Below are 15,671 nucleotides of genomic sequence, written 5' to 3'. Positions count from 1 at the left end.
ATGGGATGAAGTGCAGTCAAGCTATGATGGTAAATGCTATCTCTGCAAGGCTTTCACCTGGTTTGGTGAACAACTCTCGGTTTGATCAGGATTACTCATGGGGATGTGGACAACTCCAAACTCTCCACTGACTGACAATATAAATTGATCATGCACCCATTACATATTCACAATGACACAGACAGGGCATTTACACTTTGAGAAGCTCTCTTTATTGTGACACACTTCATAAATTCAAGTTTCATGAAAAACATGGGCAGGAGTCTTCTTCTGATAAACAATTTTACAGCAAGGATGTTCTCCCCATATCACACATGGCAATGAAACATGGACTACAGCAAAGATTGAGTTAAAATTGATGTCCAAACCACCATGGAAAGATTCCATCTGAGCACAACCAAAAGGGACAAGAAAAACAACTAAATCAGAGAGAAAACAAATTTTCGAGACACTGGTCACGATCAAAAAACTCAAATGGAACTTGGCTGGAAACATGGGAAGGACAGAGACAAGAATTACAAATTGACAACCGAAGAAAGGACTGGAAGAAGCACAGTGAGATACAAGATCATGTTGAGAGATTCAGTTTTGTTACCATTTGAGATTTTGGCTTCAAATTTTCAACAATCCGCTGTGATGACAACGTGGAGAATCAAATTAAGAAATTTTACATATTTTTTTTAATGTGTCATTTTCTTTAACTGCAGTTTGAGTTGAGTGGACGTGGATGGGCTTAGCATTTTGAGATTCTTGCTGTCTTTTGGCACTAGTGTGCAATCATTGTTGTGGACATTCTGGATACAGGTGGTACTCTGAGGAGTTGTGCTCACAAGGTATGTGCCCAAAGGTCTGTACGCTTACACGATAGCTTTCTCCTTCCTGGTTCACTGAATACCTTGCCGACTGCTCAGGAACGCTTACAAGGGGGAGGGGGGGTGGGGGCACGTACAACCTCGCACAGGTAATGCCACGTGAATTTAACAAACCTTTTATCAGCAAATCCCTTCCCACAGTCGGAGCACTTTTTTACGCGAGCACTCCAGGTGGGTTGCACTCTGGAAGTTCAAGCTCCGTTTTGAAATAAAATCCTTATCACAAACGGAACATTTGTCAGGACGCTCTCGTTGGTTGTTATCTAAACATGCGGGTTTTAGGAGGTGGGAGAAAGTCTCCCAGAAATCAAAATCTCCACCTCCTTTTTCGGTAAAGGATCATTATTCATGAACCAGTTTGTGAAACTTCATTCTCATAGTTTTGTTCCAAGGGCTCGTTTTAGAATCCTCACTGAACCTTTGACAGCCTCCACCTGAAGCATGTTTGTCGTGATATTCACCAGAATGCTTTGTTCCAAGGGCTCGTTTTAGAATCCTCACTGAACCTTTGACAGCCTCCACCTGCAGCATGTTTGTCATGATATTCCCCAGAATGCTTTGTTCCAAGGGCTCGTTTTAGAATCCTCACTGAACCTTTGACAGCCTCCACCTGCAGCATGTTTGTCGTGATATTCCCCAGAATTCTTTGTTCCAAGGGCTCGTTTTAGAATCCTCACTGAACCTTTGACAGCCTCCACCTGTTGCATGTTTGTCGTGATATTCCCCGGAATGCTTTTTAAGCGCTCAGTTGGGGTTTTCTTGAACATCCGGATTTCCTGTTGCTCCGACTATCACTGGTACAATTTCAGGTTTCTTCAATCTTGAAATCCTCGACGTCATTTTTCACATCTTGGTATTTCAGATTTCACTTCTGCTGTGTGGATCTTGATATGACTTTTCAAATGGCTATTTTGAGAGCCCGTATACCTTGAGAGAAACCTGTATATTTTGTTTGTCGGGTTGATTTGTTTGTGAAATAAATGTGAGCTCTTTCACGAGCCTCGATTCAATACACAAAAAAAAAAAAAAAAAAAAAAATCACATCGAATATTTGTTAGGTCGCTCTCCTGTATGGACCATCATATGTTTTTTCAAATCGCTGTTTTGAGAGAAACCTTTATCACATATCAAGCATTTGTAAGGTTGCTCTCCTGTATGGATCATCATATGTAATTTCAAACTGCTGTTTACAGAGAAACCTTTATCACATATCAAGCATTTGTAAGGTCGCTCTCCTGTATGGACCATCATATGTTTTTTCAAATTGCTGTTTTGAGAGAAACCTTTCTCACATATCAAGCATTTGTAAGGTTGCTCTCCTGAATGGATCCTCATATGTCTTTTCAAATCGCTGTTTTGAGAGAAACCTTTATCACATATCAAGCATTTGTGAGGTCGCTCTCCTGTATGGACCCTCATATGTAATTTCAAATCGCTGTTTTGAGAGAAACCTTTATCACATATCAAGCATTTGTAAGGTCGCTCTCCTGTATGGATCATGCTATGTAATTTCAAACTGCTGTTTACAGAGAAACCTTTATCACATATCAAGCATTTGTAAGGTTGCTCTCCTGTATGGATCCTCATATGTTTTTTCAAATTGTTGTTCAGAGAGAAACCTTTATCACATATCGAACATTTGTAAGGTTGCTCTCCTGTATGGATCCTCATATGTTTTTTCAAATTGTTGTTCAGAGAGAAACCTTTATCACATATCGAACATTTGTAAGGTTGCTCTCCTGTATGGATCCTCATATGTCTTTTCAAACTGCTGTTTACAGAGAAACCTTTATCACATATCAAGCATTTGTAAGGTTGCTCTCCTGTATGGATCCTCATATGTAATTTAAAACTGCTGTTTACAGAGAAACCTTTATCACATATCAAGCATTTGTAAGGTTGCTCTCCTGTATGGATCCTCATATGTAATTTAAAACTGCTGTTTACAGAGAAACCTTTATCACATAATGAGCATTTGTAAGGTCGCTCTCCTGTGTGGATCCTCATATGTAATTTAAAATTGCTGCTTTGAGAGAAACCTTTATCACATATCGAGCATTTGTAAGGTTGCTCTCCTGTATGGACCCTCATGTGTAATTTAAAATAGATGTTTTGAGAGAAACCTTTATCACATACAGAGCATTTGTAAGGTCGCTCTCCTGTATGGATCCTCATATGTAATTTAAAATTGCTGCTTTGAGAGAAACCTTTATCACATATCGAGCATTTGTAAGGTTGCTCTCCTGTATGGACCCTCATGTGTAATTTCAAATAGCTGTTTTGAGAGAAACCTTTATCACATATCGAGCATTTGTGTGGTCGCTCTCCTGTATGGACCCTCATGTGTAATTTCAAATGGCTGTTTGCAGAGAAACCTTTATCACATACAGAGCATTTGTGAGGACGTTTTCCAGTGTGGATCCTCATGTGTATTTTGATTTTACTCGTTGAAGCAAAATCCTTTCTGCACACATTACACTGATAACATATTCGCTTTTCTTGAACCTTTCTGTGTTTGTTTAATTTCATATTAATCTTCGTGTTGCGAGGCCCAGACAAGTATTTGTATTTTACAGGAAGCGAGACTTGATCTCGTGATTGTTTCTTCAAAAAAGGCTTCTTCCTCACTGTCAAGCTGCCAATGGACCTTATTTGTCCCATATTACTTCTTGATTGTTCTACAGAAACAAAAAACACATTTTCTTTTTTGTCAAAATCAAAATGCAAAATATTTAACACTTTTCTGGAAATTTTTATATTTTCTCCATACAAAAGGCTTTATGTTCTTTTTTTATGTTTCCACTCACCAGTTGCAAAACAGGAAGCACTTCCGTTTGTCATGTCAATATCATCTGAACCTTCCTTTGCAGAAGCACATTTTGAATCTTCTGTGACAGATGAATCGTTGTCGTGTTGTTTGCCTTCCACATTTACAGGATAGACATCACCTGTGTATAAATCAGTGTCAGTATTTTGCAGGGAAATGAGTTTGAGAACCATCTCGGGAGTTCATCGAACATGTTACGCCATGGAAGGTATACTTCAATTTAAAGATAATAATGAAGTTAAAGATTGTGAAATAAAAATTCCGGATGTTAAGTCCAATTGAAGCAGTCTTCTGCATCACCCTTATACACCACCCCATTTAACATGTCCAAGTACTGCTAAACTGGAGATTATTGGAAATAAGAAGAAGGCGATTTGCGTTCAAGTATTATACAGAAATACAAGTATGTGTGGCAAGGGCGCCCAGAAGGCGTGCATAGTGTTAGTGTCCTGTTTTCTGAGGAATTTCTGAACAGTGTGGTGAGTGTGACGAGAGTGAGTGAAAGGTTGATGATTGGAAAGCTCTTGGTGAACGTCATCTTGGGATATGCTCCGCAGGTCGGTCAGAGTGATGAAGAAAAGGACAAGTTCTGGTGTGCAATGGAGAAGCTGATGGAAAACGTGAAAGATGAGGAAGTTGTTGTGGTAGGAGGAGACCTAAATGGACATGTGGGAAGTATAGACGGTTTTGAGGTGTTTTTGGGGGGGGTTTTTTGTATACAAGATCGAGGCTCGCGAAAGAACTAACATTAATCACACGAAAAGTCAAACCAACACGTAAAACACAAAATAAGGGGAGCAGTAGACAAGATGGGGACAGAGGGGGAAGGACACAAACGCAACATTTGAGAGCAGGGACATCGAGAGAAGTGTGGGAGGGAGAGGGCTTGGGGGGAGATGGGAGAGGTATAAAACATATGGACCCTGCAAGGACTTCAAGGAAAGAAGTTGGAATTTCATAAAAGTGTATCTGGGGTGAATTAGCAGGGGTAGAAAAGATCAAGGTTTTGGATGGGGGAAGATAAGAGATGGTGGTGAACAGCTGTTTTAAAGACCTGGAGGGAGGCGTGGGATTGAAGGGAGTGGGGGAGTTTGTTCCAGAGGCAGGAGAAAAGAGGAGTGAAGGTGAGCAGAGAGCCTAGATTTTGGCAGTATAACCAAGAGTGTTGCTGACAGATCTTGTGCGACCTGTGGGAATATTTGGGGGACAGAGCACAGAGAGAGCTGGGGGAGCAAGGCCGGAGAGGAGTCGGTAGAAAACAGAAAGACCACCAACCTGCCTGCGTTGAGTGAGTGAAAGGCCCTCGGAGTTAGCTTCATCGCAGGAGATTCCAATGATTCTGAAAGCTTTGGTTTCAACCAACCGAGAATGAAGGTGTGGAGGTTGAAAGAGGTGACAGTGAGGGAGGCATTAAAAGAGAGGCCGAGTATGGCAGAGGATGATGTGGTTGAGCTTGAAAGTGGTTGGATGTCAATGAAAGATAGTCTGTTGGGAGCCGTTGGTGAGGTATGTGGATGGGCAAAAGGACCACCGAGGCACTCGGAAACATGGTGGTGGGAAGATGAAGTTGGAAAGAGGCTCGACGAGAAGAGGAAGAAGTTCAAGGAGTGGCAGAAGGTGAAGGGTATGGGGGCAGAGCCTGAAAGTTATAAGGCAGCCAAGAAGGCTGCAAAGAGAAGAGGCAGCAAAGGCACAGGAGGCATCAAGGGAAATGTTCGGAGAACGCTTGGATTCGGAAGAGGGTCAGAGAGAGGTATTCAGGATTGCAAAGCAGATAGCGAAAGAGAGGTGTGATGTGATGGGGGTGAGTTGCTTGAAGGATGAAGTGGGACAAATTGTTGTGGACCCAGATGGAATTAAAGGAAGATGGAAGAGATATATGGAAATGCTGTTGAATGCAGAGAATGAATGGGATGGCAACATGGAGAGTAACCCAGTTTTAGGACCAGCAGAGAAAATAACTGAGAAGGAAGTTGAGGAAGCGATAAAAGCAATGAATATATGAATGAATGATCGTTTTAAGGCCATTTTCCCCGCTAGAGCAGGGGTTAGCCTTGCGGGCCCCATGACAATCATGGTTCCCTGTTTTGAGGCAATGTTTTTATGGCCGGATGCCCTTCCTGACGCCAACCCTTGGTCACGCTCTTACGATGTGCAGGGATACGGTGTACCTATTCTAAACCGGGGTACACACTGTGATCATTCATCCCAGCAAGCTGGTACTCAATTTGCCGACCTCGGAAGGATGACAGGCTGAGTCAACCCCCCTGGCGTAAATTCAGCGATCGACCGGGATTCGAACCCAGGATCCTAGGATCCCAAGCCGGCACCCTAACCGCTAAGCCAACACCAGGCTAAGCGATAAAAGCAATGAAGAGTAGAAAAGCGGGAGGGCCGACGGGAGTTGTGGGAGACATGTTGAAGGCAGCGGGAAGTTGGGGTGTGAAGAGAATGACAGATCTGTATTCTGGTGGTGAAAGAAGGCCGCATTCCAGTGGATTGGGAACTGAGTACCCTCGTCCCTCTATACAAGGGGAAAGGTGGCCCTCTGGACTGTGGCTAGTATTGAGCGAAAAAGTTATTGGAGCATGGAATGAAGGTATTGGAAAGGGTGTTGGAGAGGAGGAAAAGGAAGAAAGTGAACACAACACACACACACAACATGCATTTTAAGGCCATTTTCCCTGCTAGAGTGGGGGTTAGCCTTGCGGTCCCCATGACAATCTTCTCCATTTTGCCCTATTTTCTGCATCTCTCCTTGTTAACCCCCTTGCCCGCATTTCTTCTTCCACAATTAAGACACAGGATCGGTCGCGTGACCTCGGCTGATCCCATCGCGGCCACGTTCAGCCGGTCCCCAGTTCTCCCAAAAAGTTGCCCACTCACTCACTACGTTGTCCACACTTTTCGGATGCCACTCACACTCGCTGTGACGTATGACGTGCCCGCTCACGTGCGTATCCGACCTACGCACGGCACACGCCATCAACAGAAATTGCCCTAACCCTAATTTCTAAAGGGGAATTGATTTGATCACCTCCAGGTAAAGACAAAAACTTCTCCCTCCCTCAGGTCACAAGCAGAAGGGGCAAGTCTTGGGAACGAGTTCGGCAATCTCCGAATTTCCTTGTTAAAAGGAAGAAAGTGAAGATGGAAGAAATGCAGTTTGGATTCATGCCAGGAAGAAGAACGACAGACGTGCTTTTTATTGTGAGGCAGTTGCAGGAGAAGTACATGGAGAAGAGGAAGAAGTTTTTTCTTGGGTTTGTTGACCTGGAGAAAGCATTTGATAGGGTTCCACGTGAATTAGTGACATGGGCATTGAGGAAGTTAGGAGTGGAGGAATGGTTGATCAGAGTAGTGATGGCAATGTACGGAAGAGCACGCACAGCTGTAAGGACAAAGGACGGGAACAGTGGTGAGTTTGAGGTGATGGTGGGAGTGCATCAGTGGTCGGTAGTAAGTCCACTACCCTTTGTAGCTGTGATGGAGGTGCTGGCTCCGAACGTAAAGGAGGGTTTACTGTGGGAGTTGTTGTTTGCAGATGATCTGGTGTTTATTGAGGAAAGTATGGATGGATTGAAGGAGAAGATGAACAAGTGGAAGGAATGTCTGGAGACAAAAGGTCTGAAGGTGAATATCGGAAAAACGAAGGTGATGGCAGGTGGTAAAGCATGCGGTGACATGGAAAGAACTGGGAAGTGGCCGTGTGCTGTGTGCAGGAAGGGTGGCGGAGTGAACTCCATTCAATGTACAATGTGCACCGATTGGGTTCATCAAAATTGTCGTGGTCTGCGAGGGTCATTAACCAGTGTGGCAGCTACATTCAATAGTAAGGTGTGCACAGAGGGAGCTGCAGATGGAGGAAATGTTGAGTAGGATCTTGGAGACGGCATGAAGCTGGAAGGTGTGAAAACATTTTGCTACCTCGGAGACATGCTGAATGGAGAAAGTGGATCAGACTCGGCAACGATTGCTGGAGTGAGATGTGCATGGAAGAAGTTTCGGGAACTGAGTGGCATGCCGACGAGGAGGGGAGTGTTGTTGAAGCAGATGGGAAAGGCTGGGATTGACTTTGGCCATGATTCCGCGATATTCTCGCATAAAGTTGGAAAATATCGCATACAATTTTGGCCAGAGCGATTTAAAAAAAAAAATTAAAAAAATCGCATGGAGCGTGTCAGTTGTCACGGTGTAGTTTTCAGACGAAACAGGCTGAAATCGTGTACTTACTACTGCTTTTCTCAGGTCTGGAAGTTGTCAAAGACGAAGCTATTCTCAACTGTAAACAGACCGTAGCCATTTTAATTTCACTTTCACGCTTTGCGGTAGCCGTGACAATATTTTGCGGCATTAAACGACGGCTTTTCGGCAACCACGTGTTCGCTGTGTGCAGTAGTTTCTGGATTACGCTTTTTCCGAAAATGCCGCCGAAAAAGAGACCTCCGCAACCACAGCCTGATGGGCAAAGCATAAAACGATTCTTCATAGGTACCAGCAGTAGTTCTAACACCGAGCACAACCAGGATGATCCAGCTAGTGACTGTGTGCAGGGCGAAAGCGGGACAGTGGCCAGGGCCACCACAGTGCAGACATCTACTTCCGGCAAAACTTTAATAACGTTTCAAGATAGCTGGGTCCTTAAATTCGGAGACTGGCTGAAATATGATGCCGATCAGAACAAAATGTATTGTTCACTGTGTAGATCGGAGAAGTTGGTCAACAGTCTAAGTGAAGGTACAAATAATTTCAAAACGACTACAATAACCTGACATATATCGTCATCTGATCACCAACGAGCGATTGCAGCACCACTGGCGAGAACAAATCTTCAACTCACGGTTGAGGGTCTAAATCAAAAGAAGAGGAAAGTATTTTGACGTGTCTGAAAGTGGTGTATTGGATGTCGAAGGAAGCAATTCCCCTGTCTAAGTATAACAGCTTGCTGACCTTGTTGTCAGAGCTTAATACCACAAATCTGGAGAATTTAAAAGTGAACATACATGTGACATATGCGAGTTATAAATCAGCCTGTGGTTTTCTGGATGCCATTTCCACAACAATTGACAAATCCGTCAGCGAGAAGCTCCACAAGTCACCTGCCATTACAATTACTAGGGCATTGCCCGTACTATATCTATATCTAAAATTATATCCCCCCCCTCTATTTACATGAAATGGTTTGGTCCATTCTCAAAGCCAAAGCGAACGGCGAACGGCTTGCGAGTATAGTGACAATCCCCCCCCTCTATTTACATGAAATGGTTTGGTCCAAAGCGAACGGCTTCCGGAGTTTGGTAAAGAAATCGCCATCGCGTGCACAAACGCGCAGGAAAGCGAATGAATCGCAAATTAGTTTTAATTCGTTGTAAAACATAGTTTAACGCCAACATAGTTTGCCAACGTGAAATAAATGAATACGCTGTCAAATGTGCCGTCCGAGGCAGAGTCTGATCGCCACGTTCGGCACACGTGATAGCTCGCTGCTCTCTGATTGGTTGAAGCGTTTTTTGGACATAGCTCGGTAAGTACTTCTCCGATTAATATGAAACCTTGAAAAGGCACATCCTCGGGTCCCCAGCAATATACCTGGCAAGTTTCAAGTATATCGGACCGGTAGTTGTCGAGAAACAGCGGTCACAGACAAACAAACAAACGTACAGAGATTACTGGAATTATAGATAGATGATGGACGAGAGTACAGACATTGCTGTACATCACAAGCTGTGTGTAACAGCCAGAATTTTGGATCCAAAAACTATGACGCCCTTCACTCTATTTTTGACGGATCTGCATATCACTTCGGCAACGGGAAGTGGCATATTTAAAGCCATCCAACAACATCTATCAGAGAGGAAGATTCCCACGGCCCAAGTATCAGGTAAAAACTTTAAACTTTTTTTTCCTTTCGATTATATCAGTTAAATGGTTTCAATTTTCACGCATAATCAGAGAAAATCTTTTATGTCAAAAGTAATTACTGTTCAGATACCAAAAAATGAATATTTACTATATTGTAAAGAAAACGTGCTTACTGTTAGTGTTTAATGTTAAAAACAAAACACTGATACACTCTAAAAGTCAATGTGTTGCTGTTTCATATATATACACCAGCCAATTCATGTTAAGTATATGCATGGGTTTCCCTTTTAATTTAATTTCAATTTTAATTTAATTTTGTATAATCCCATCGTGTTTGGAAAAAAATCTCATTGTTTTGTACACAGGGAGATTTTCTCCCATTGCTATAATCCCCCAGGATAATCCCTGGAAAGGTGTATGCTGCATGTGAGAAGTGTTATGATTTCTGGGAGCGAGACATAGGTAATGAACGAAGAGCAGCAACGAAGACTGGAAAAGGTGGAAAAGCGAATGGTTCGGTGGATGTGCGGAGTCTCGTTGGGAGAGAGGAAGGCAAATGATCAATTGCGAAAGATGGTGGGAATAGAGTCTGTGATGGATGCTGTGAACAGAAACAGGTTGAGATGGTTTGGTCACGTGTTGAGGAAGGATGAAAGTGACTGGTTGAGAAGAGTGATGGAAATGAATGCAGAAGGAGGTAGAGGACGGGGCAGACCGAGAAAGACTTGGCTAAAGGTGGTGGAAGAAGAAATGCGGGCAAGTGGATTAACAAGGGGAGATGCAGAAAATAGGGCAAAATGGAGAAGATTGTCATGGGGCCCGCAAGGCTAACCCCCGCTCTTGCAGGGAAAATGGCCTTAAAATGACTGATTGTTGTTGTTGCATGCGCATACACTCGGACGTGCGTTGGTATGAGGTAAGAACATCGCGGACTAAAATCGCGATTTGTCTGAAAAAACCAGAATAAATTTAGCAACAAAGACAACATGAATGTTTTCATATAAATCTCATTTCACAGAACTTGACACAAATTAGGTGTAATCAATTGATGAAGCATGTTGCGTCGCAAAACAAAGGACAAGACCAGAACTGAAAGACAAAAAGACGCGAGTGCATGCGCATAATTTTATGACTGGTCGAATTTGTTCGTGCATATTGCAACGGATATCCTCATGATTCTACACGTCGCAGCTGGTGATCACACTGTGGTCATTTTTCTCTTGTTAAAAGAGGGAGAACCCTGCGTCCAGAACAATTGATGTCAGGAGTGAGATCCTAAAATGGGGAGCTATAAGCGGCACACCAAAAATTGTAAGGTGTGTAGGATGAACTTGGACTTTAAAAAATTGTCCAGCTTTGTCAAGTCAAGGTGAGCAGGATCAAGTGGGCTTACTTGAGGAGGATATGGAGGAGCTAATGGCCCAGGAAGCTGTACATGAATGTAACATTGTGGGAGAAGGACCAGGGAGGGCAGCAGTGATTGTGCTGATTGCGATCGAGGACCCAAGCCTCCTCTCTCAAGATGAGGAAGTTGTTGTGGTTGGAGGAGACCTAAATGGACATGTGGGAAGGAGTATAGACGGTTTTGAGGGTTTTTTTTGTTTGTTTTTTTTGCATACAACATCGAGGCTTGCGAAAGAGCTAACATTAATCACATGAAAAGTCAAACCGACACATAAAACACAAAATAAGGGGAGCGGTAGACAATATGGGGACAGAGGGGGAAGGACACAAACACAACATTTGAGAGCAGGGACATCGAGAGAAGTGTGGGAGGGAGAGGGCTTGGGGGGGAGATGGGAGAGGTATAAAACATATGGACCCTGCAAGGACTTCCAGGAAAGAAGTTGGAATTTCATAAAAATGTATCTGGGGTGAATTAGCGGGGGTAGAAAAGATCAAGGTTTTGGATCCACCAGCCCCTGGACAAGGCAGCACCAATGGCACGGAATAGTGGGTCACCTTGTCATCGCAGTCTGGCAGCGACCATTTGATGTTGTTGATTAGTCATGTTATGGCACAGATGATGAAGAAAATGGAGGAGAGCCAGGCTGGCTGGCATAAAGGGTGACATGCATGAGGTTAGGTGAGGTGAGGAAGAATGTGAACGTAATGAGATGAGGGCAGGTGAGGCTGGAATGATTGAGGAGATAAATGGGATTAAACAAGAGGTAAATTAACCCAAACAGGGAGTAAAAGGACTTGCAGATGGGCAAAAAGAACTGAACAAGCAAATCAGAAGAAATGCAGGATCTAAGGGCAGCTCAGAAGGACGTAAAAAGGGAAATGTTGGCAAGTAAGAAGGAATGTAAAATGGGACATGATGACCAAACACAGAAGACAGAAAAAATGGGACGAACAATGGAGAAGATAGAACGGAAAATGAAAAACGAATGGAAGACACTAAAGTAATCTCAGAAGAAGAACCAAAGGATTCAAATCGGGAAATAATAAAGATAAAAGATGAAATGGATAAAGGCAAAGAAGAATGATGAGAGACAAGCTGGAGGGCAAAGAATGTGAAGGAAGAGATCATGGAATGTGCAGCAAAAAGTGTAAAGATCGGGATAACGCATGTCAGGTGCAGGTGGAGAGGATATGAGCGATCAAAGCGGACCACGATGAGGTGAGGCTGTGTCAACTGGAGCGAATGCATGGTGTGAAAGGGTGTGTGCCGGGAGCGTGCAGAGTGGAGTGCATGAACGCGTGAGAGTACGGGTCATGCACAGACCCAGACGTGGGTAACCGTTAGCTTGACTAACAGGAGGGTTGAGCCGCCCGAGCGTGAAAAATATAAAATAGCTGTATGTTCTGGTCCTGTGTCCTGCGGTCCTGTGTCCTGCGGACGGCGGTTCGTCCTGCGGACCTTCTTAAACTGTGCATGGAGCGGACACGCAGCGAGGCCTAGTTCACGCCAACGAACACATTTTCCCGCCAAGGCCTCAGACGATCTTTGACGATTCCTGACGAGATACACCAGCCAATTTGGAGGTACATCGATCAGGCAAGACATTCTCACGTCATGTGAGTTCGGGTCCCGGCTTCATCAGGAGCGGTCGTCTTCTGACGTCTTGCTGGGGTCGGTCGTGAGGAGGGGAACTGTGGACAGAGAGCTGTGGTTTCCGTGCAGACATCGTGAGGACAAGCACGGCTGGGAAGAGCGAGCTGCACGCCAAGGCCGTTCGCTTCACACGGAAGGCCTACTTCGCGCCAAGGAGTGTGTTTCATGCGCAAAGACGCCAGGGCCTCGGACGATCTTTGATGATTCCTGACGAGATACACCAGCCGATTTAAGACTAAGTGCCGACTAAATCACACCTCTGTTTTTCAGTTGGATTTCCCTTTGTCTGTATTTGGGTATGTTTGGTAGTGCTCCATTTGGGAATATAGTTTATTGATCGTTTTTTCGTGCACCAAGCATTTTCATCAAGCATTTTCATTTTCATTTCATCAAGCATCAAGCATTTTCTTTCGTGCATCATCACCTTCGAAAGTGTTGCGTTTACATTCTGTACGCCTGGCCATCTTAGCTACTTAACGTGCAGTGTAAACGAACCTTTTCTTTGTTATCAATGGTGATCCCAAGCTTGTGGAGGAGCTTGTATGTGTAATGTATTTGGGAGGACGACTCGGCCATCCTTGTGCTTTTAGTTTTACATGAATTGACTTGGACCAGTGTGTACGGTGTGTACCCTGGTTAGAATAGGTACACCGTATCCCTGCGTGTCGTAAGAGGCGACTAAGAGGGTTGGCGTCAGGAAGGGCATCCGGCCATAAAAACATTGCTCAAAAAGAGAACCATGACAATAACAACTACATATGGGCAGGGTACAGCCCGAAGTGGAGATCGGTTTCTGAGGTTTGGGACATGGAATGTAGGGACAATGACAGGGAGATCAGCAGAAGTGGTGGAAGTATTGGTTAGAAGAAGAGTGGACATATGTTGTGTGCAAGAGACGAGATGGAAGGGAAGTGGTGTGAGAATGGTGAAGGGTAGGCAGGGACAGAAATACAAGTTTGTGTGGCAAGGGTGCCCGGAGGGCGTGAATGGTGTTGGTGTCCTGTTTTCTGAGGAGTTTGTAGACAGTGTGGTGAGTGTGACCAGAGTGAGCGATAGGTTGATGATGGTGAAAATGATGATTGGAAAGCTCTTGGTGAACATCATCTCGGGATATGCTCCGCAGGTTGGTCGGAGCGATGAAGAGAAGGACAAGTTCTGGTGTGCGATAGAGAAGCTGATGGAAAATGTGAAAGATGAGGAAGTTGTTGTGGTAGGAGGAGACCTAAATGGACATGTGGGAAGGAGTATGGACGGTTTTGAGGGAGTTCATGGGGGTTACGGATATGGTGTGAGAAATGGAGAAGGTGAAAGGATTTTGGAGTTTGCTGATGGAGCTGATTTGTTGATTTGTAATACTCAGTTCCAGAAAGGGGATAATAAGCTTGTTACATACACGTCAGGTGGGTCGATGACAACTGTTGACCCCTGATGGTGCGTAGGCGAGACAGGGGGCACCTCCGGGACACAAAGGTGATCCCGGGGGAGGAGGCTGTTTCACAGCACCACTTGGTTGTCTGCGACATAAGGGTGAAAGGTGCGAGGAGAGCTCGGCGGGTGAAGTACCAACCGAGAATGAAGGTGTGGAGGCTGAAAGAGGTGACAGTGAGGGAGGCATTAAAAGAGAGGCTGAGTCGGGTCGAGGATGATGTGGTTGAGCTTGAAAGTGGTTGGATGTCAATGAAAGATAGTCTGTTGGGAGCCATTGGTGAGGTATGTGGATGGCCAAAAGGACCACCGAGGCACTCGGAAACATGGTGGTGGGATGATGAAGTTGGAAAGAGGATTGATGAGAAGAGGAAGAAGTTCAAGGAGTGGCAGAAGGCGAAGGGTACGGGAGCAGAAAAAGCAGAGCATGAAAGTTATAAGGCAGCCAAGAAGGCTGCAAAGAAAGAGGTAGCAAAGGCGCAGGAGACATGTAGGAAAATGTTTGGAGAACGCTTGGATTCGGTAGAGGGTCAGAGAGCGGTATTCAGGATTGCAAAGCAGATAGCGAAAGAGAGGTGTGATGTGATGGGGGTGAGTTGCTTGAAGGATGAAGTGGGACAAATCGTTGTGGACCCAGATGGACTTAAAGGAAGATGGAAAAGATCTATGGAAATGCTGTTGAATACAGAGAATGAATGGGATGGCAACATAGAGAGTAACCCAGTTTTAGGACCGGCAGAGAAGATAACTGAGAAGGAAGTTAAGGAAGCGATAAAAGCAATGAAGAGTACAAAAGCGGGAGGGCCGACGGGAGTTGTGGGAGATATGTTGAAGGCAGCAGGAAGTTCAGGTGTGAAGAGAATGACAGAGATCTGTAATCTGGTGGTGAAAGAAGGCCGCATTCCAGTGGCTTGGGAACTGAGTACCCTTGTCCCTCTATACAAGGGGAAAGGTGACCCTCTGGAGTGTGGCTCGTACCGAGCGATAAAGTTATTGGAGCATGGAATGAAGGTATTGGAAAGGGTGTTGGAGAGGAGGATAAGGAAGAAGGTGAAGATCGACAAAATGCAGTTTGGATTTATGCCAGGAAGAGGAACGACAGACGCGCTCTTTATTGGGAGGCAGTTGCAGCAGAAGTACATGGAGAAGAGGAAGAAGTTGTTTCTTGGGTTTGTTGATCTGGAGAAAGCATTCGATAGGGTTCCACACGAAGTATTGACATGGGCATTGAGGAAGTTAGAAGTGGAGGAATGGTTGATCAGAGTTGTGATGGCAATGTACAATAGAGCGCGCACAGCTGTGAGGACGAAGGACGGGAACAGTGGTGAGTTTGAGGTGAAGGTGGGAGTGCATCAGGGGTCGGTACTAAGTCCACTACTATTTGTAGCTGTGATGGAGGTGCTGGCTCAGACTGTAAAGGAGGGTTTTACCGTGGGAGTTGTTGTATGCAGATGATCTGGTGTTGATTGCGGAAAGTATGGATGGACTGAAGGAAAAGATGAACAAGTGGAAGGAAAGTATGGAGACAAAAGGTCTGAAGGTGAATATAGGAAAGACGAAGGTGATGGCAAGTGGTAAAGCATGTGGTGAGGTGGAAAGAACTGGGAAGTGGCCATGTGCTGTG

The 15,671-nt window shown here is 44.6% G+C and overlaps 1 protein-coding gene across 2 annotated transcripts in view; it reads right to left on the bottom strand.

Moving 5' to 3' along the window:
- LOC144892213 (uncharacterized) overlaps positions 1–15,671 on the bottom strand; it is a 108,848-nt gene that overhangs the window by 56,524 nt on the left and 36,653 nt on the right. The window contains exons 3-4 of one of the 2 annotated variants that reach the window (XM_078777666.1): positions 3,680–3,820; positions 190–3,550 (exon numbers count right to left, since the gene is read on the bottom strand). The exons of the other annotated variant lie outside the window; for it this stretch is intronic. Coding sequence (XP_078633792.1) covers positions 1,911–3,550; positions 3,680–3,820 — 1,781 coding nt within the window. The 3' untranslated portion in view covers positions 190–1,910. Of the gene's footprint in view, positions 1–189; positions 3,551–3,679; positions 3,821–15,671 lie in introns of those variants that run through there. 2 annotated transcript variants of the gene reach the window in all.

Source organism: Myxine glutinosa, chromosome 5 (assembly GCF_964187855.1).
Source record: "Myxine glutinosa chromosome 5, kmMyxGlut1.1, whole genome shotgun sequence".
Taxonomy (NCBI): Eukaryota; Metazoa; Chordata; class Myxini; order Myxiniformes; family Myxinidae; genus Myxine; species Myxine glutinosa.
Note: the sequence above shows the minus strand (reverse complement) of the source record. Positions and strands in the feature narration are given on the sequence as shown.